This window comes from Rhinichthys klamathensis, unplaced genomic scaffold (genome assembly GCF_029890125.1).
Source record: "Rhinichthys klamathensis goyatoka isolate OS25496 unplaced genomic scaffold, OSU_Roscu_1.1 h1tg000237l_1, whole genome shotgun sequence".
In the NCBI taxonomy this organism is placed as follows: Eukaryota; Metazoa; Chordata; class Actinopteri; order Cypriniformes; family Leuciscidae; genus Rhinichthys; species Rhinichthys klamathensis.
In genome coordinates, this window is record NW_026606760.1 from 1,490,520 (window position 1) to 1,511,726 (window position 21,207).

The 21,207-nt window shown below is 36.6% G+C and overlaps 2 protein-coding genes across 5 annotated transcripts in view; both read left to right on the plus strand.

Annotated features, from left to right (window-relative positions):
- tfpia (tissue factor pathway inhibitor a) overlaps nucleotides 1-1,120 on the plus strand; it is a 38,482-nt gene extending 37,362 nt beyond the window's left edge. For all 4 annotated transcript variants that reach the window (XM_056265672.1, XM_056265670.1, XM_056265669.1 and 1 more), the window contains one exon: nucleotides 112-1,120. In XM_056265672.1, the coding sequence (XP_056121647.1) occupies nucleotides 112-179 (68 nt within the window). In that variant the 3' untranslated portion in view covers nucleotides 180-1,120. The remainder of the gene's footprint in view (nucleotides 1-111) is intronic.
- A 644-nt stretch (nucleotides 1,121-1,764) lies between these two features.
- The window catches only part of calcrla (calcitonin receptor-like a), a 30,767-nt gene continuing 11,324 nt past the window's right edge, over nucleotides 1,765-21,207 (plus strand). The window contains exon 1 of the mRNA XM_056265654.1: nucleotides 1,765-1,982. The gene's annotated coding sequence lies outside the window, so the exon portion shown is untranslated. The remainder of the gene's footprint in view (nucleotides 1,983-21,207) is intronic.

A 21,207-nucleotide genomic window follows, 5' to 3' on the forward strand; every position in this document is an offset into this window, starting at 1 on the left:
ATAGTTTAGTGTCAATAATGATGATGATGCATGCTCAAAGAGACAGAGTGAAAAGTAAAGCAAGATTTATGTGTATTGTTGATTCTCTATGTTCAATGTTTTCTCTTTCAGATCACGGTCGGAGAAAGCAAATACGGATAAAGACGAGGAACTCAAATATCTTATTCCGATCTGTCTAGGACATATATTTTCATGATACCAAATGCGAAACCACTCTTTAATCCACATTGTGCAGCTTTGGTATTGTGGTCGAGAAAATAAGAGACAGCAGCATGTGATTGTATCTTGCTGACCCACACATTATTATCATGTATATAATTATTACAGTTAATGGATTTTAATCTTGGCTTCATATATGAAGTTATTCTATGTATTTTAAGTGTAAAACATAATTTTCCACTCTATATTGTTTTATGGGGAAGAAAGGACAAATTTACTTATTAACATACATTATAAATTACTCATATCATTTTTTCACAATGCGCTTATGGATCTATTTTAACACTGTATTTATGGCAGTTATAAATATTTGCTGAGGATTCTAAATCCTTTCTTCTTTTTTTGTAAAATTGTTCTCAATGTTCAAACATACTGTACTAATTCTTTGTTTTTTTATAATGTGTATACACAGTAAACACTCCAAAATGTTTACTTTTGCTGCCCTTGCACTGTGTCCTTGAACTTATGCCATTGTTTGTATGTAATGACTTGAGGGAAATAACTGTCTTTTATCCAGGACACAGGGATAAATCCATTGAGAGTTGAGTCTAGCATTAAAAAAAACTTAAAATTGTATAATAAAATATACTAAATGTGACTAACAGATCATCAGTAAGACCATCTCACCTCTCTATAGCTGCATAACTACCAATAGAGTGCTAGTGATTCTTTTGTGAAAAGGATTGTAGAACTTGATGATAGACTTGTACAAAAAAAATGCTTAAGATACTACACAAGATGGAGCTGTTACTCTTGAGAAGACATTTTGGAATCCACTACCAGTTGTTAATATTCCTTTACCTGAACTTTTTTTTAAACAGTTATATTTGAATGATCTTTCATTATGTTTCTTAGTTGACTGGTGGAGGTTATTAAAATTTAAAACATTTGATTCAATGTACTTATTGTGTACATATTTTTCTGTGAAAATGTCATGAGATGGGAAAATTGGCCCAAAATTATATGGGTCATCTTTTCTAGAGGGTCTAACTTTTTACTTCAAAATAAGAATATACATTCTTTAAATTCAAATTAAGGTTAAACTTTATGTTAAGGTGTCCTTGTTCCAGTGTAATTAATATCACTCAGTACTTAATCACAGTGCATAATTAACAACAGCTACTTACTTTAGAGTTTAGGTTAGGAATGGGGTTTGCTTTATAGTTAGTTGCATGTAATTATGATTAATTTACTGTTATTACTATATTAAGTAGGCCTACATGTAACGTGTAACAAGGAGGACACTCAAATAAAGTGTTACCTAAATGACTGTGTCCTCAAATATCCCATCATCAAATAGACATAAAACTTTAAATTTCAACATAAAATGTAATGTACATTAAGAAAAATAAATGTACGTTTAAGAAAAAGGTATCAGCAAATAATAAAACTAAAAAGATTTTTAGTTTTAGAAGCTAGAATTGTTTGGATATACCAATAATATATATTACGTTACATCTTGTGATTTACAATTGCATAAAGCAAACAGTGTATGGAATGCTCAATGTGCCATCGAGGCGGGGATAACCAGTGATGATGTAACAGGAAGCCACTACACTGAATATCTTCCAGCCTGACAGCCGTCGTCATTCACACGCTGCGCGTCTCGTGCGCTCTTTCATCTCGCGCTCTGATATTGTACAGCGTATATGTCACCGTGACGTCGCAAAGCAAAGTAATGACTGTTTATGGTTTTAAATAACAAGAAGGCACGCTAGTTTTTTATCTGAAACTCTCCTGATCACCTTGGATTTAATCTACAGGTAAGAAAATGCTTGATACGGACGAGCGACTAGTGAATTATATATGGACAGGGAATTAATTTAGTGCTGCTGGAGCCTCTCCAGTCAAGCGGGCTGTCATGTTATAACAATTGCTGCGGACTCACAGACTTCTTATGAATTAATAAGAGCTTCAAACTGAGAAATAATTGGCGGGGTTGTCTGTATTGGACTGAGATATCATTCAGATATTGGCTCTTGTGTTCCGGTAATTTTATAACTCAAGTTAAAGAGATGCAATATGTGAGGGCACATCTGTGCATGTGTATGACCGAAACTGGATTGCAGCACCAACAAATTTATCATCATTTTAATTTATTTTGTATTTATAGGTAGGACTATAATATAATGAAGAATGACTGTACCCGATACTGCTTGTCAATACCAGCATGCCAAGCAAGCATTATAGTTCCATTTAATTAACTGCTAGATTACTTAGCAAATCCAAGACTTATCCACCATTGTCGACAAAAAGTGAGAAATATCATTACTATTACGCAATACTGAAGATCTAAATATGCCAAAATCCGCTTGAAGTTGGATTTTAAGTAGTCATAAGTGTCGGGGGGGGGGGGGGGGGGGGGGGGGGGGAGTAGATATAGGCTACATAATGTTTGCATATAGGCTATATGATTAATCACATCTAACATAAAGGTTTATAATAAATATAGACGTAATAGCATAATAGATGTGTGTGTGTGTGTGTGTGTGTATAGCCTATATATTATTAACCTAGCCTATTGATATTATATATATATCTGTGTGTGTGCGCATGGGTCTGTATATAAACACATACAGTGTATATATATATATATATATATATATGTGTGTGTGTGTGTGTGTGTGTGTGTATGTGTGTGTATACTGTATATACACACACACACAGACGTATACAATACATATTCATATGCATAGGCTACAAACATCTATTATGTAAACAAAAACTTTTATGTTATATGTCATGATTAATCGATTTGGCAGCACTATTATACATATATATATATATGTGTGTGTGTGTGTGTGTGTGTGTGTGAACATTAATTAACTATATAACATTAATGCGATACGAACTTAGTTTGTTGGGCATTCTAAACAGACCTATTTATTTTCCATGCAATCTTAGAACCGTAAGCTCTTATTGTTGTATTTTATCTTTATTCCAAAACCTTATAGCCTACCCATCAGTGCCAGGAACTGAGAAGATAAAATACCAGTATCATGAAGTAACTGGAAATACCAAGGTCTGTTGACACCTAACCACACTACTGACAGAAGGGGCCTGGCAAGGAGAAAAAATTTGATAATTAATAGCCAACAGATAGCCTTGGTATTTGTGTTTCTTGGCTACATGGTTACATAACCAGCCACTTGTGATATACTGTGGAGCTGATGGGGCATAGAATGCTAAAATGATCTTTTCAGATTTAGCTCATATGATGCAATGACACCGTTGAGAGTCTCCGTTTGACATGCAGTATATTCCTAAGATATTTCATGCAAAATTCTGTCTTATCCCTGTTGCTTGGCTTTTTAATCTAAAAAAATTGTGAATGCAAGCATCAGTTAGTACTGCTCATACTTGTGCTTAGGGATTTGAACAAACTTCTTATGATAAAAATTAAACTTTTGAGTGCAACTAATCCTGCACAGTTTTTGCTAATACCACCATGCAGCTTTCATAGATCAACCAGAATACACTAGCAGTCACCTAGCAATGCCATAGTAACCACTCTGAATACTCTAGTAACTGCACAGAAGCATGGTAAAACCACTCAGAACACTTTAACAATGGCATAGCAAAGCTCTGGCAATCACACTCAAGCATTATGGCGGCGAGTTTTTCATGGACAAGCATTCTCTAATATCGCTTATTTTTGAAATCAGACCTTATTCATAGTGCTGATGAACAATTTGTTCTACCCATTCAGCTGCATATGTTGCAAAATTAAAAGGTTAGTGACTGTTCGTCTCTGGGGATGCTATAGCTGGCAAAGGGACCTAATGAAAGAGGATTTGCAACTTAGATCACGAAAAAGCCAATTAATCCCCACACAGAATACCTTAAAGAGCATAGATTATGCTTTTTAAAGGTAATCAATTATTTAGCCTCGCTGTTTGAGAGCCTTTTATGTGCTTCTCTATGCAGAGCCCCAAAGCATGCATGTGTTTGTCAGGGTTGAGTGCTGCTTTCGAGGAGGATTTAATGTCAGTGGAACAAAGCTGTGTTTCTGCCCTGGCGACATTGCATTCAGTTACTGTGCCATTACCATGGTTCACCCCTTAACGGAAACGTGGAGAGCAGAAAAAATGTTTTAGTGCAAATATAGCTATCACAATCCTTTGCTATTAGTGAAAAAGTGTGCTCGTCTTGAGCAATCGACTTTACAGTCCCACTGGTTGGATTAATAGAATTTGTTCACACTGGTCACATAATTCGATGCATGTGAGCTCAGAACAACCTTGAGCATTTTGCAAAGTAAATATTTTCTCCATCTCCACCGTGAGACAGGCCATGATGATATGTCTTGCATTTTTTATTAGCAGTGGTGTCAGAGTTCATGATTAGATGCTTTGAATTAATGCAACAACAAAAAAAGATTTATTACAGTCAGGGATTCAGTGTCTTGTTTCAGGCATTAAACTGGACTCAGGCTAATAGGACCATTTCATTTCCTCTCTCTGGATTCATTTGATTTTATGTGCGTTGAAGTGTGGCAAGCCTTTTATTGCAACCCGCTCTCTAGCTGTTATTTCCATCATCAAACATCAAAGCATCTGTCATGAATGAATCCACTGGAGGCAAGCTGGTTGAGAACCCAAATGCAACTTTACTTCAAAACATAATCAAACAAAGGCATGAAACAGAAACAAGAACAACGACCAGAAACCTGGACAAGAAACATTCAATACTAGACAAAGACACAAGGCAAACATGAGGGCTTAAATACACAGACTAATTAAAAGACAAGGAACACCTGTGAACAACGATCAGACGGTTAACCAAAGACAAGACACATGGCAGGATCACAAGACAGACAAGAACAAGGAACAAGACACAAAACCCACAACGTGACAGCATCAAAGTCAGTGATGTTTATTTGTAAGATATGTTTCATAAGGTTATACCTAGAGCAATTATTCTGTACCATGTATCTCTTTAATAGTTTGACCGATCAAAAGAAAGTATCTTATGCTCACCAAACTGCATTTATTTGATCAAAAATACAGTAAAAACAGTAATATTGTGAAATATGATTGAAATTTAAAATAACTGTGATACACTACCATTCAAAAGTTTGGGGTAAGAAAGATTTAATAATAATAATAATATATATTTATTCAGCAAGGATGCATTAAATTGTTCAAAAGTGACAGTAAAGACATTTATAAATGTTACAAAATATTTCTATTCCAAATAAATTTTGATCATTGAACTTTCTTTTCATCAAATAATGTGGAAAGAAAATGCATCACAGTTTCCACAAAAATATTAAATGGCAAAAACATTAATATTGATTGTAATTAATAATAATAATTAAACACCAATATCAATTGATCACAATATTACTGTTTTAAAAAAAAATGTATACAATAAATGCATCCTTGGTCAGCATAAGAGACTTCTTTCAAAAATGCATGTGAAACACACACACACACACACACACACATACATACTATACACTCACCTAAAGGATTATTAGGAACACCAAACTAATACTGTGTTTGACCCCCTTTCGCCTTCAGAACTGCCTTAATTCTAAGTGGCATTGATTCAACAAGGTGCTGAAAGCATTCTTTAGAAATGTTGGCCCATATTGATAGGATAGCATCTTGCAGTTGATGGAGATTTGTGGGATGCACATCCAGGGCACGAAGCTCCCGTTCCACCACATCCCAAAGATGCTCTATTGGGTTGAGATCTGGTGACTGTGGGGGCCATTTTAGTACAGTGAACTCATTGTCATGTTCAAGAAACCAATTTGAAATGATTCGAGCTTTGTGACATGGTGCATTATCCTGCTGGAAGTAGCCATCAGAGGATGGGTACATGGTGGCCATAAAGGGATGGACATGGTCAGAAACAATGCTCAGGTAGGCCGTGGCATTTAAACGATGCCCAATTGGCACTAAGGGGCCTAAAGTGTGCCAAGAAAACATCCCCCACACTATTACACCACCACCACCAGCCTGCACAGTGGTAACAAGGCATGATGAATCCATGTTCTCATTCTGTTTACGCCAAATTCTGACTCTACCATCTGAATGTCTCAACAGAAATCGAGACTCATCAGACCAGGCAACATTTTTCCAGTCTTCAACTAGCTCTTGCAAATTGTAGCCTCTTTTTCCTATTTGTAGTGGAGATGAGTGGTACCCGGTGGGGTCTTCTGCTGTTGTAGCCCATCCGCCTCAAGGTTGTGTGTGTTGTGGCTTCACAAATGCTTTGCTGCATTCCTTGGTTGTAACAAGTGGTTATTTCAGTCAAAGTTGCTCTTCTATCAGCTTGAATCAGTCGGCCCATTCTCCTCTGACCTCTAGCATCAACAAGGCATTTTCGCCCACAGGACTGCCGCATACTGGATGTTTTTCCCTTTTCACACCATTCTTTCTAAACCCTAGAAATGGTTGTGCGTGAAAATCCCAGTAACTGAGCAAATTGTGAAATACTCAGACCGGCCCGTCTGGCACCAACAACCATGCCACGCTCAAAATTGCTTAAATCACCTTTCTTTCCCATTCTGACATTCAGTTTGGAGTTCAGGAGATTGTCTTGACCAGGACCACACCCATAAATGCATTGAAGCAACTGCCATGTGATTGGTTGATTAGATAATTGCATTAATGAGAAATTGAACAGGTGTTCCTAATAATCCTTTAGGTGAGTGTATATACTTATATAAACAGTGGGGTCTGTTGTACTTATATAATTTAGATCTGGAAAGATACATAACGGTTTCAGTTTGGGTAATGTAAAATATAATTATTAATATATCAAATTTTTGATTATTAATATATAAAAATTCAAAATAGGAGTGCTTCTCAGAATTTTGAACCACTTTGTATTTTGGCATTATATCAGCTATCGGCCACCTCCACTCTAGATATTAGTAACGGTTCGCTTCGCTATATAAAGGCCTACAAATAACAGCATTATGTGAATATTCCTATGCATACTGGCAGCCAGGTTTGTCCTACAGTATAATTAATCATGGCTATACATGTAGCTGATGACACAGAGGGAATGAGGCTGTAGTATTTTTAAACATGGACCCTAGAGATGAAGGGCTTGTGTGGGTTGCCGGACAGTGGAAATATAAACGGAGATTCAGAATGAGTGTTTAACGCTGATATACACTAAACAAACTGCCGTTGGCGGGCAGTGGCTTTAAGATTGACTGGCCTCTGCCACCACTCGGAGTGCGGGGGATCCTGGCAATGCATGTGGATGAGTCAAAGCCCACCCACTTCCATGTGGATCAGTGTTAGGTTACCATGCGTCTGCCAAACACTTCCTTTAAAAGTGGGATTTCATTTCTCTCTGAATGATTTAGGAGTGGATCTGGATCTTCCTCTTCTAATTCTAACACTCACCGGCTCCTTCCCTTAGTCTCTCACTTGTGTTTGCTCCTCACAGAGCTTGCCGAAAGTGTTACCTGAGTTTCATAACTCATTCGTGCGAACCCTCCGATGCCGTTCTCTCCTGTAAGCAGCAAAGTCTCCTAAAGTTCAAGTTCAGGACCTTTCACATGCCTTCTCTAGTCCTGGAGGGTACAGGCGAATGGTCTGCGGGTTTAAAAATAGGGGTGAATATGATCCGGTTCCGAGTTTTATTTTCATGGCTCAGAGGAATCCTGGGAGCGCAGACTGGTGGGGCTGCAGAGGCAAAACTCACGATTAATGGTCTGCAGAGGAAGTGGTTTTAGATGCTAGACACAGAACTAGCTGTCTATACACAGCAGGACATCTTTGGGAACTTCTATGAACACAATGCTTCTCTAATGCTTCCCCCCTGAGCTTTTTCAGCTGTCTAGTTTCAAAATATAGGGGAAACATTTGCTTGCGATTGGACAGGTTTCCATGCAATGAAGTAAATCGAATAATTTTGGTTGCTGGATTCAGAATCACAGGAGGTTCTGTGTCTGTGGTTTGAGAAAGTCTTAATTGTCTCCTCAATTTGTTTATGCATTCTATAAAAAAAGCCATGTGAAATAAAAGGAAGCCTGTTCTGTCCTTTTGATTTATTTGAACAAGCCTGTTCCTGCAGAATATGCTAAATCAGTTGTTTTAGTCCTGGTTGCTTCATTAAACAAAATCTGTCTTCGTTGCAAGAGGTACTATGTTATTATCTTGCATATGGGCATCTGCGCTGCATGCTTTAAATAATGCATTTTATGTAAACTAGAGAGAAGTGTGTTTTTAACAGCTATATTTTCACAGGATATTCTTAGCCAATGTTGAATATCTGAATCGTGACAGCTAATACCACTTTATTTACATGTATTTTCTGTGTTGTTTAGCATCCAATTCACCAAAGAAATTCTGCAAATCAAGTAAAAACACACAAAAAAATTTAATTATCATTTTGGAAATGCAGGGACTAATTCACTAAACAGCTCAACCAAGTGCTAAATGCACTGAAATGCACTAGGGGTAATTACATATTTTTTATAAATTATTTATTTTTTGCAGGTAAAACATTACAAGTAACGTGAGTTACTTAATCAGATTACTTTTCCCAAGTAAAGTAACACATTACTTTTAAACTTACAACAAAATAGCTGAATCACTTTGTTTTTCAATTTATTGACGGACACCTCTTCTGTCCTAATGTTGAGAGAAATCAGATGCAGAGGTGTGCTGTAAACATGATGGTTGTTGTAGTTCGAAACTAAATGTGAGCATGCATTTACTCTTCTCACTTGCACAAAAACAGATTAAGTATTCCTCAAAATGAATAAAAACAGGCAAACTCAGAATTACTCAAACCTGCAGTTATTAAATGTTAAATAACACAAATATACGTTATGTATTTAATCTCACATTATTAACCAATATCTTTGCTGATGACCTTCGATGACCCAATTCAACCGTAGCAAAAATGACTTTAGGTAAACATCACATTTGTGTTTCATATTTTGTTTTTATTGCTGAAGTAATTTTGCTGAGTGCTGGGCTTTGTGTGAAATCGCCTGCTATACCCTTAAATAGGACACTATTTGAGGGGACAAGCCATTTGTAGTGGTGTCCGAAACCATAGTGGACATTATCGAGTGCACTCATTCAATCCCACAATGCGCTGCAATAATGAGTGTACATCCGATGTATGCTCAATGGCTAGAGAATACCCATTTTTCCCTGTGAATTATACACAGTGGATCATAACTCAAAGCTGAATCATCCATCCATCCATTTTCCAAACCGATGGTCCAATGTGGGTGCAGCATAATATCATACAGGTCTAAAAATTCATTTTTAATTGATTATTAAATTGTTTATTTAGGTTTATACATGCTAGTTTCCAAGTTCAAGATAAATCTTCTCATACTACTGGAGCTGCCAGTTTGCTAAGTTTCAAATGATTATTAACCCTCTGGGGACCAGAAACGCGCCGGCGCGTTTTTCTCGGGTTTTTTTTCACATAGCAGAAAAATAGACTTAAAGTACTACCATAATTTCTGTTCATATAGAGTTAAGAAATATGACAAAATAATCTGTTAAATGTCTATTTTTTTATGTGCCCACATACAATCGAAATAAAATATTGTGCTTTTGTAAAATAAAGAAAATAAACAGGGTGTGCGTTCTGCCTCTCCGTCACCGTGAACTTTTTTTCTGGAGCACGTCTCTAATCTTCAACACAACTCAGCTAATACTATTCACCCAGCCATAAGCAATATATCTTTTAAATCATTTGAGTTTGTACTTTTAAATGATCCGATTCAAAACTAAAATAAATATTCTCCGTTTATGTCATCTATATAAAAAGAGAGACGTGTCAGCCGTTCTAATTATCTTTCTCTCAGCTCATTATCTCTGGTAATGTGACACGCCCATGGAGAGCACACGCTATTCAAACGCAAATATGTGAAGCAACACATTGAGACGCGTTAACGCCCATAAACTCTGAAAACACTATATTTTTTAGTCAGATTAATCTACTGTCGTCTTGCGCGGCTATATGAGGAACAATCCTGGGACATTTACCACAGAACAAGTGCTGGTTTATTTTCACTTCGAGGATGAGCAACAGATTCAGCTGAGAAGTAAGTGTTTTATGCAAGTGCTTTGTTCTAATCGCGATATAGAATAACGATAGTGTCTGTAAACGGAAAAATAGCATACTGTTTAAATGTGAATCATGTTTGTGTGTGTGTGTGTGTGTGTGTGTGTGTGTGTGTGTGTGTGTGTGTGTGTGTGTGTGTGTGTGTGTGTGTGTGTGTGTGTGTGTGTGTGTGTGTGTGTGTGTGTGTGTGTGTGTGTGTGTGTGTGTGTGTGAATGAATTAATGAATGAACGCACAGATACGCACTGTTACAGACTAAATAAAAGACAACATTTCGACTAGTTTTGGATAAAGTTTTTACTCTAAAATAGACATCAAATAAGCTTTTGTTAGGAATTTCTGCTCATATGTTAAATATATAGTATGTTTTGTCAATAAACTAATCAACTAAGATGTTAAAGTGTTTGTTCCAATGCAAGCTATATCAAAATAATGAATCCTCAACTTTGAAATATGTATGATCAAACTAAGACATTTATGGAAAAAGACTATTTTCTTTTCAAGATGTTTCCAACTCTAACTTTGAACTGAAATAAAACCATGTCTATATGGTGAAGGGTGTGTGATAGAAGTGTCCAGACGTATGCACCCTGTATTTTAAAGAAGAACATTTAATTATTTGCGATACATTATTCATTCACAAAGAATTCAAGGACATTATTCATGTCCCTAAAGGTTGGAGTTTTCCTCATTTTTTTAATTAAGGCATTAAGATTTTTTATTCCTCTTTTTAGTCAACTTTAGCATGGGCGTGTTCACTTATTCTAAGCAGTGTGTGTGTGTGTGTGTGTGTGTGTGTTGTAAATGAATCCAAACAATCTAAAAGCCATTCTTTTTTAAATCTCCTCATTCTTTGTGCAAGGCTCCTGATAATGATATGGCCTGATAGCACCTAATAGGGCCATTATGGGAGGGTCTTTGTCTTTCTCAGGTGTGGAATGCCACACATATTAATGAGAGATCAAGCCTCCTGCATAAAGCTTTCTCAAACAAAACACGTCATACACATTCTAAAAGACTTTATTGACTTATCTGAATGAGTAGTCAGGATGATTCTCACATAGTTTTGGAGCAAATATTCTAGACTATGTGATACAATTTTCAAAAGTCTTGTGAAGAAATAATCAATATGTGTTTTGTGGTCTTATTTCAGCAACTTTCATTTTTATTTTTTTCAATAACCACGCATAAACATTATTCTCTTAAAAATACAAACATGTACATACATGTTGCTCACATATCATGGTAGCCCCCGTCTATATAGAGTAAATTTACACCTTTGCCATTAACATGTTTATAAATAACTGAAAACAGCACAAATGTCAGTGCATGTCAAAACATCCCAAGGGCCCCAAAAACACCCTGGTCCCCAGAGGGTTAAACAGCAAGCACAAACTATGCAAAAGCGGAAGCCCTTCACTCATTTACTCACTCCTTTTCATTCACTATGTGAATAGGAATAATGTAGGGGATTGTGAATGAGTGTATAGGAGGCGATTTCGAACACAGCCCTGAACTTTCTTCTCCTGCATCCTTTTTTCTGCAATCCAGAATGGCAGCAGAGCTGAAAGGTTTGTTTGAGCTAAGCCCTCTACTGTACAGGCATGAATTTGTATTTCCTTCAGTCTGAGGCTTATTCATATTACTATTAATGTGAAAGGGCCTTTACATTTGCGAGAACTAGAACTTTTGTTTGTTATTAAAAAGCCCATGTGAGAAAAGGCAACTTAATTAAGCAATAAGGTTCGAGAGGCTGTGCTGTATCGTGAATAAGTCATGGCTGAAGGGCGTTGTTAGTGGAGCGGAGTGCCTGCAACCCCTTCAGCCGTGACTTATTCACGATACAGCACTAGCTTTGAGTACCTTATTGCTTTTATAAAACGTTTACCACACAATAAAAATATAAAAGTAAAAAAAATATGTATTAGTGCAACTTTCATGAAGTAAAATCACTAAAAGCCTTCCTTCCGCTAGAAAAAAAATAGTCCCTGACCGTGAACAGCAACAACGTTCCAATGTGTAATATGCATGAAAGCTGAAATAAAAACAACATAGGAATCGTTCTCCAACTTTGTTTCATTTTATGTTGATACGGGTGGTTGCTAAGGGTGTTGCGCAGTGATAAATAGAACCGTTGGGTGAAGCGGTCATAGCCATGTTTTATCATGAATAAAGCACAGCTATTGACCAATCAGAATCAAGGATTGGAACTAACCGTTTTATAAAAGTAACTTAATGCATTACCCATAAAAAGTAACGCAATTAGTTACTTTTTTAGGGAATAACGCAATATTGTAACACATTACTTTTAAAAGTAACTTTCCCAACACTACCAATGTTAAACACATTGGGCCCTATTTTAACAATCTGAAACGCAAGTATCAAACGCGAAATGCAAGTAACTTTGTGGGCGGATCTCGGGCGCTGTTTCTATTATACCGGCGGGATAAATGACTCTTGCGCCCGACGCAAATCTAAAATGGGTTGGTCTGAAGTAGCTACATTACTCATAGGTGTGGTTTGGGCGTAACATTAAATAAACCAATCAGAGCGTCATCTCACATTCCCTTTAAAAGCAGGCGCGCTTGTTCCATGGCGGATTGCTATTATAATGGCGGATTTGCCAGGCGCACGCCAGGAGCGTCTCACAGCCGAGGAGACAGACGTTCTCATCAGGGCCGTAAAAGACAGAGAAGTGACATTGTATGGGGATGGGAGAAACCCACCCAAATTAGCTCTGGATAAACAGGTGTATAATAATTTGGGTAAATGTGTAAGCTAGATTTATGCCTATTTTTTCACATCTTTATGGACACTACAATGATTTCCCTCGTTTGTTGATATTTTTCCTTGCAAAAATGGGAACTGCTGCGTCTGTGTAGATGAGAGAAGCAAATTTTATGCGCGTTGTGCACACGCTACATTATGGCCAAGCATGCGCCCTTAAAATAGCATCTGAATAACGCGCCACTGACTTTAGACTATAGGTTTTTCCTGATCAGTGGTGGAATTGTTTTCTGGAAACTGCAAAATAGCACCAGGGAACGTTTGCCCCGGAACACGCCTCCTCTTTTCGCTGAACCGCTCCCGGGAGAGCAAGTTCATTCCCTAATTTACCGACGTGTGTCTGTGGAGGGAAAAGTCCGCTGTGCGTCGGGTGAAAAATAGGAATGATACATGCGTCGGTGTACAAAGTCAATTGCGCTGGGTGCAAGATAGGGCCCTAAAAGTTACAATACGCTGTTAGCGAAACACTTGAATATCTAAATTGTGCCAGCTGATACCACTTCATTCACATGCATTTTATGAGTTGTTTAACATTCAGTTCACCAAAGAAATACTGCACATCAGTTATTTAGCAATTAGCTGGTTGAGCTATTTAGTAAATTCGCCCCTGCATTTCCAAAATGATAGTTTTCAAATGATCCATCATAACATGCATCTGTATCCAGACACTTAAGAGCAAGTCATGAAAAACAGTGGAAACACTCAGGGGATGGATTATGGTTTGAACCCTGAAATAGCTTAAAATATGTATTTACTCTGCAGGTGTTATTCTGGAGCAGCTTGTGATGGTTTTATTTTTAAATGTGTGTATTTGTAACTGTATATGAATGAACAGCTTTGCCGTCCTGTTTTATTTCTGTTCTCCTTGGGCTGTTTGTATCAGTAGCCACACTAGAGGATAATGGTCACCCCTGCAGTTTTGCATGTTCAGCTGTGTTATGCTGGGGCAGGAAAGGGAGGGTCAGATCACATTACCAAGAATCAACATTTGGCAGATGTTTCCAGGTAGTTACTCTCTGTGTTTCATAACAGCAATTTGCTGCCCTGATTTGACAGATGCTGGTGTAGCTTTCAGTCTAAATAAAACATTCATACTTTTTTGCTTAATGCTGTACTACTTTTTATAGGCTTTTTTTCATACTCCCTGGTTCTATTTTAAATTACAGTACTGGTACTGTATATTCCTCAGATTGAGTTACAGTGTATGATTTCACACCCTATTTTGTAATATCCCGTTGCTATCTAGACGAACCTGATGCTCAAGTAAACATAATCCCTCAAATTGTGACTGCATTATAATAGCTGCTATTGTTGAAACCATCATGATGTGACATTGAGATAACCTTACTGTGTTTAATTCATAGAAAACAAACATGACAAGCTTGTGTTTGCATTATATTGCAACAGTGGTTCTCAAAAATGGATCTCAGATCTATCCTTAAAAAAAATGCTAAATGCAAATAATAAAACGAAATGAAACCTTTTATTCAGCAAGGCTACATTAAATTGATCAAAAGTAACAGTAAAGACTTTTCCATTGTTACAAAAGACATATTTCAAATAAATACAGTTCTTTTGAACTTTCTCATTGAAGAAGCCAGATTTTTTTTTATCACGGTTTCCACAAAAATATTAAGCAGCACAACTGTTTTTCAACATTAATGATAATCTTGCGCATCAAATCAGCATATTAGAATGATTTCTGAAAGATCATGTGACACTGAAGATTGGAGTAATGATGCTGAAAATTCAGCTTCGCATCACAGGAATTCTATTTAATGTATTAAAATAGAACACAGTTATTTTAAAAATATATACTATTTCAAAATATGACCGTTTTTACTGATTTTTTTATCAAATACATGCAGCTAGCCTTGTTGAGCATAGAGACTTCTTTCAAAAACATAAGAAAACTTTTACCGACCCCAAACTTTTGAAAGGTATTTACTGTATAATTGTGAGTAGTTAGAATAGCAACATAAATAGGCTTCTTATCTTTAACAATGTAAAAATACTTCAAATTACTGCTGACTTCAAAGACCGGGGATGAAAAAAATCAAACTCTACAATATTTTGAACCAAATTCATCTATTACACTAATAAAATCTAATAAAATTGTACAATTGCCAACATGAACAGGTTGTGCAACATGCCAACATACTTTAAAACCATGAACAAATCTAAGCAAAGAAAAATAATATGATCCGGATTACATAAATTTCACTTGCAGCATTAACAAAAATGGTCTCTGTATATATATATGTCGTATTAGTTGTTGTATGTGACAGATAGTTGTTCAGGGATGTGGAAGGGCACGGGTATCAGAGGAAGTAAAAGCTTGGCATTTTCTAATATCTTGTGCTACAATCCACCCACCTACTTCAACCTTCCAAGACAATTCAGAGCAGCTTTTACTCTGACAGAATCACCAGCATCTGCATGACTTCATTATGATTCGCTTTGTAAAGCTCAATATCTGGTTGTACCCAAGGCAGTGAGCCAATGTGGGCTTCATTTTCAGTTAATACACATCAGCTACAGCTAACAGAAAAATCCACAACAGTGGAATGACATGAAAGGATCATCTAAGGGTTTGAGGTGCCCTGACAAAAGGTTGTGGAGTAAGTGTGTAAAGGAGTGAACTGCACCTATGGGCTTTTGGGGCTGTTATGTACAAATCAGGTGACAGGTTACAGCTGTTGCTTTCTAGATCATGGTCTTGTTGCAGATTTTTTTTTGCAAGAGTTGCCAGTTACAAGAAAGAATGTGTTGCATTTAGGAGCACTGTTGTTATTGTTAACTAAAAGTGAACTATGAATTAATTAAAATAAAGCTCAAATAATCAGATAAGCTATAAACTTAAAAGAATAAAGTTTAAACGTAAAAAGCACTTGGCAACTAACTGAAATAAAACAAGTTGAAGTACTAAAGAAACAAGAATATAAAAAAAAAAAAAAAAAAGAATAACTAATACTAAAAAATAATGAAAATTATGAAAGCAAAAAACAAAATTACTAAATCTAAAATTAAAATGAAAATATAAAAATGTAAAAAAAATAATACTTGATTCAAAATATTAATACATACAATATATTAAAATAATAATAAACAAATAGTACATAAGTAATACTAAAATAACACTTCTCAGGAAAGAAAATGCTTTACGGTTATGTGTTTCTAGATCAATTATATTTGAAATATGCAGTCAGTTGTCAAACTTATCTTAAAACCCTTCATGTCACATATAAAACAAATCGTTGGGTCTAGACAGGAATAATTGGTCTGTTCCAAAACACATGCTAAAGAAAGAAGTAAAAGCAAAAGGAGAAATTCTGAAGATTTTGTTTCTCACCTTTGGTTTTCCATGTAAAAATAGCAGCAACTGAGTTTGGAATAACATTAGAATAAGTAAATAAATGACATAAATTTCTAGGATTTCAATTCAATATATTTTAAGGAGTGTTTATCTTGAGTGCACAGTAGCAATGTTTACATTTGCATCTCTAATGGAAATGAGATTAATACAAATTCGTTCATATTTACATCAACAGACGTGCCACTGGGTCTGTGCCGAGCATATCTGAGCGATAAGTCTAATCTCCACGGATCACATTGTGGGAGTTCTGAGCAAGCTGTGGTTATTCTGAAAATAGGAAAAGGTAATTGTGAAAGCTTAGAAGGAACTTGGTCAGCAAGTAAACATCCTTTGGTCACTGTAGGATGTTAACTAGCTTCAACTGCATTCAAAACAAGTGTGCGATAAGCTGAAAGAAAGATTTCTTACAAATCTATACACAAGTACACAGTGTTTAGAGCACTTTAATATATACCCTTCAACATTTTAAGGGTCAATATTGTGTTTTGTTTTTCCCTCACCAAGGCTGCTTTTTTTTTCTCGATAAAAAATGCTCACAAAACATTTCTTCTTACTTTCAATGTTGAAAACAGTTGTGCTGTTTAATATGTCTATGAAAACTGTGATACATTTTTTCCAGTATTCTTTGATTAATAAAAAGCTCAAAAGAACAGCATTTATTTGAAATAGTAATGTTTTGAAACATTATAAGTCTTTACTGTCACATCAATTTAATGCATGCTTGCTGAATACAGCTGAATAAGTGATTTCTTTAAAAAAAAATAAAAAAAATCTTACTGACGCCAAAGTTTTGAATTGTAGTGTATATTGTCTTTGCTGTAGAATAAATAATAGTGGATAATAAATCATATAAATAATAGTAAATCACAGTGGACTCACTATTGGTTTTTCATATAAATAAAACAGACTTAACAACATGCGAGTACGATGATCTGCTCCGCCGAATTAAGGAACACGCACGTCAAAGTCTTTATACCAATGAGGGAGATTGCCTGACCTACAAAGTGACCTTTTTGTCTATCGATTGCAACACTAATAAGCTAACACACACACAGCATAGTTTGGAACGCTCAGTCATTTATTAGACCGCATGTTGGCAAGAAATGGTATTAATTTCGCGTATGACTAATAGCCCCAACCAGTGTAATTTAAGGAAGCGTTATTGGATTTCCGTTCGGAAGAGTAAGGTTGGAGATAATCGGTCATTACTCAGAGGAGTGTGCGTGCACTTAGCCCTTGATTATTTCCTGCTCATTCTCAATTGCTCTACACTTGATGTGACACAAAGGGTTTCAAAGGGGGAACTATTTAACTTGTACAATGACTACAACACAAATGTATTCAGATCAGAGCAAAAGTGAAGACACCTATATACGTTCAAGCGAAATCGAATAACGAACTGGTGTGACATAATTTTGAACAAAATCAGGCCAAAACGAAGTTTGTCTGGAGTTCGTTTCTGTAGTTCGAAACAGCTTGCCAAAGCGAACTTTGCAGAAACTTTTGCTCCGGCTGGTAAACACCTTCCGTTGGTACGTGGCGATTACGCAATAGGAAGGTGTGCTCTGCTCGGTCACCGTGATTTACCCAGTCATGTTCCTGGATCAGCAGGATCAAGTTGTAAGAGACACTCTTCCACTGTTCACTAACAGTATACCGCTAAAGCCTAGTTCACACTACATGATTTTAAGCCCGATTTGCAAATCGTTGAGCTCGCCGACAGGTCAGGGTGTTATCGCGTGCAAATCGCGGGGGATTAGCGGGCGATGAACGCTCGCCAATCTGTTAGTATGAAAGAGCCAACAACGCTTCAAAGACGCTCGCAGACGCCTAGCAGACGCGTCGCCGAGCCCAGAAAAATATCTAGCATGCTAGATATCCAGAGCTGTCGCGCGACTCAAGCTCACGTGATGTCATGAGCTACAGCCAATCAGAGCAAGGCATGTTCGCGTGTTGTGTTCTTCTTCGTCTTCTTCGCTGGGTATTGGCGCGCGTGCTGTTTCGCGTCATTTCCGGTTCGTTTTATCGCGTGATTTTTCGTGACAAAACGTGGTTTGTAGACAAGATAGAATCGTTGGGTGACAGAGTTGTTGTCAACTCGTTTAGTGCGTTACCTCCTGTTGTGGATCAATCACGTTGTGTCGTGTGGTGTGAACTAGCTCAACAACTTGAACACTCCTGATTTCACAGAGAGCAAGTCATGTAGTGTGAACCGCACAGTTCAGCCCGACGTTTTAAAATCATGTAGTGTGAACCAGGCTTACTTCTTTTTACCCCCAAGATAAAAGAATGAAAAGAGCTCCACTGTGAGTACTGTATATTGGGGCCTTGAAAGAAATTCATTGACACGTTTACCACAGTATTTGTTCTAGCCATGGAGAGTATGTACGGAGAACCTCATAACATCCAGGGGAAAAGATATTGTGAACACACATAAAGAATTTCTTCTGCTGACTTGCTGAAAAGTTATATTATTTTAACTACAATAAAATAATACAATACAAAAAATGTATAAATAAATATTTCCCCCTCGTTTTAGGTCAATTGTGTACTACAAAATGGTGTTTTAATATAAATGTAAAGTGTTTCATGAGCATAAAACAAGAGGATGTGGAATGTAACAGGAAGTATGTTTCATAAGTCAGAATAAAGAACGATAATAATAATAGCCATAAAGTAACTCTAACACTGACTATGTTTACATGTGCACCAATAATGGGATTATTTCCAAAAACCAGAGAAAGAACTTTAATCACAGTAAGATGTTTACATGAGACGAGTAAACCTCTTCACTCTTGTTACATGAAATTTTCATTATCATGACTTTTCGCTAAGAATTGTGGTTATTTTTTACCGCCATTATTCACACACCTCAACTCACATTCAGTGAGCGTGTTACTGGCCACAGTTTTAATCTATTTGCGTCAAATGCAAAACCTTTTTTTATGGATGAATTGAATTTTTTTCGGTGACGTGCCTACAGGTGTCTTCATTTCGTTGTTTTCTGACCATCAATATACTGCATTATATTCATGTCACGCAACGTTGTCAACATGAACTCAGTTTCTTAAGCACCCCCAAAATGTGGTCTTCTTTACTGCCATGTTTATGAATCTACGCATGACAACGTCATCACAAATGCACACTTTGCTCAGAGCGAAATAGATGCAATTAAAGTGTTTACACATGTCTGTTAATTGCGATTAAAATCGGCATACGCCACATATTTTACTATCATTATGGTTGCTATGATTATGAGCTTAATCGCATCAATTTGATCAAAGTGGGAGGGAAACATGAGGGACTTTAATTGCTATATAACCTAAATCTCATTATAATCGCATTATGAGTGTGCATTTTAACATAGTGATAGCCAGTCATATTCCATCCAACTTTAAAAGTGTGCATTGCATTTATGTTAATAAAACAAAACTATGCAAGCTAGAATAAACAGAAAATTATTGGCCATTGGTGTGGACACTAATAGTTATCATAAGAGTTCTCATTATAGTTTACATAAAACAAGGGAACACACTAGTACTATGTGGCCAAGATTTACCTAAAACTAGGAAACAAACAAATGGCAATAATTCATAATAGTAATAATAATTCAGATTTTATTTCTCACACACCCACATACATACTGTAATAATAGACCTCTAGCACTACTACGAAAATAAAAATATGGAAGTGCTGTTTCCTTATTCATCAAGTTAAATTTCCTGTAGAAATTAACCATGTTAATCAGTGATTGATTGATTGATTATTTAAACACACTGATTGCGTGATTTTTTTCAACATTTCCCACTGATAAAAGTGGGTGTCGAACACATAAATGAGGTGCTTCTTCTAAATAATGTGATTTAATTGTTATGGTGGTATTTTAGTTAAACCTTGTGATCTCATCATTGGTTAGAGAAAGATGGCAACTTGCATCAGCAATGTACACAGTGACTAAGTCAAGGGTAGTAAAGCTCTGAAAACTGTATCAAGTTTAGAGATTGTACAGTACAGGATGTTATTGCATTCAAAATATGTAACTATATTGATGTTGACACATCTTATAGAGAAGCACAGGTTGAACTTGCTCCACCTTATCTCGTCCCCTGAGTACTTGATTTATCGGTTTCAAACTCAATCAGTTAAAATGACCATAAGACACATACATTTCCCATCTGGATGTACTCAAAGGGCTGCACTGGCAAGGGAAAAATAGCTGTTTGTTCAAGTAGTGCAGATATCCACAGAAGATAACACAGTGCGGATATCAGTATCGGTGCAACCAGCCTGCAGAATGACTCACAAAGGCTCTATCCTGCATGTTTATTCCCTCGAATGGAAAAGTAAACACTATTATTTCAGCTACAGCCAATGACGCAGCTACAAGCAGTGGTCCTTGGAATCTGCCTGTGCAGTTTCATGACATGCTGCATTGTGAGCAACATTATGACTGGTTTTCACCATCTGTTTCTAATTTGAAATACCCCCTTTTTGCTTTCCCCACTCTCCTGCAAGAGTGTGACCCAATGAGTAGCGCATGTCCAAACAGATTTGAAGACATGCCATACCTTCCAATGTGAGCAGTCAGGGGACATTATTTAGTAATATCAGGGATCTTTGCTCCACATTAGCAACTCTTTTTTTAGCAATAGATAAGTGTATTGTGAGAGTCCGTTCTTCTAAACCGTTCTTCACTGGGTTTTAAAGAAACCCCCAAATCTAAGTTAAAGTGCATGTACAGTATGTGACCTGACAAACTGA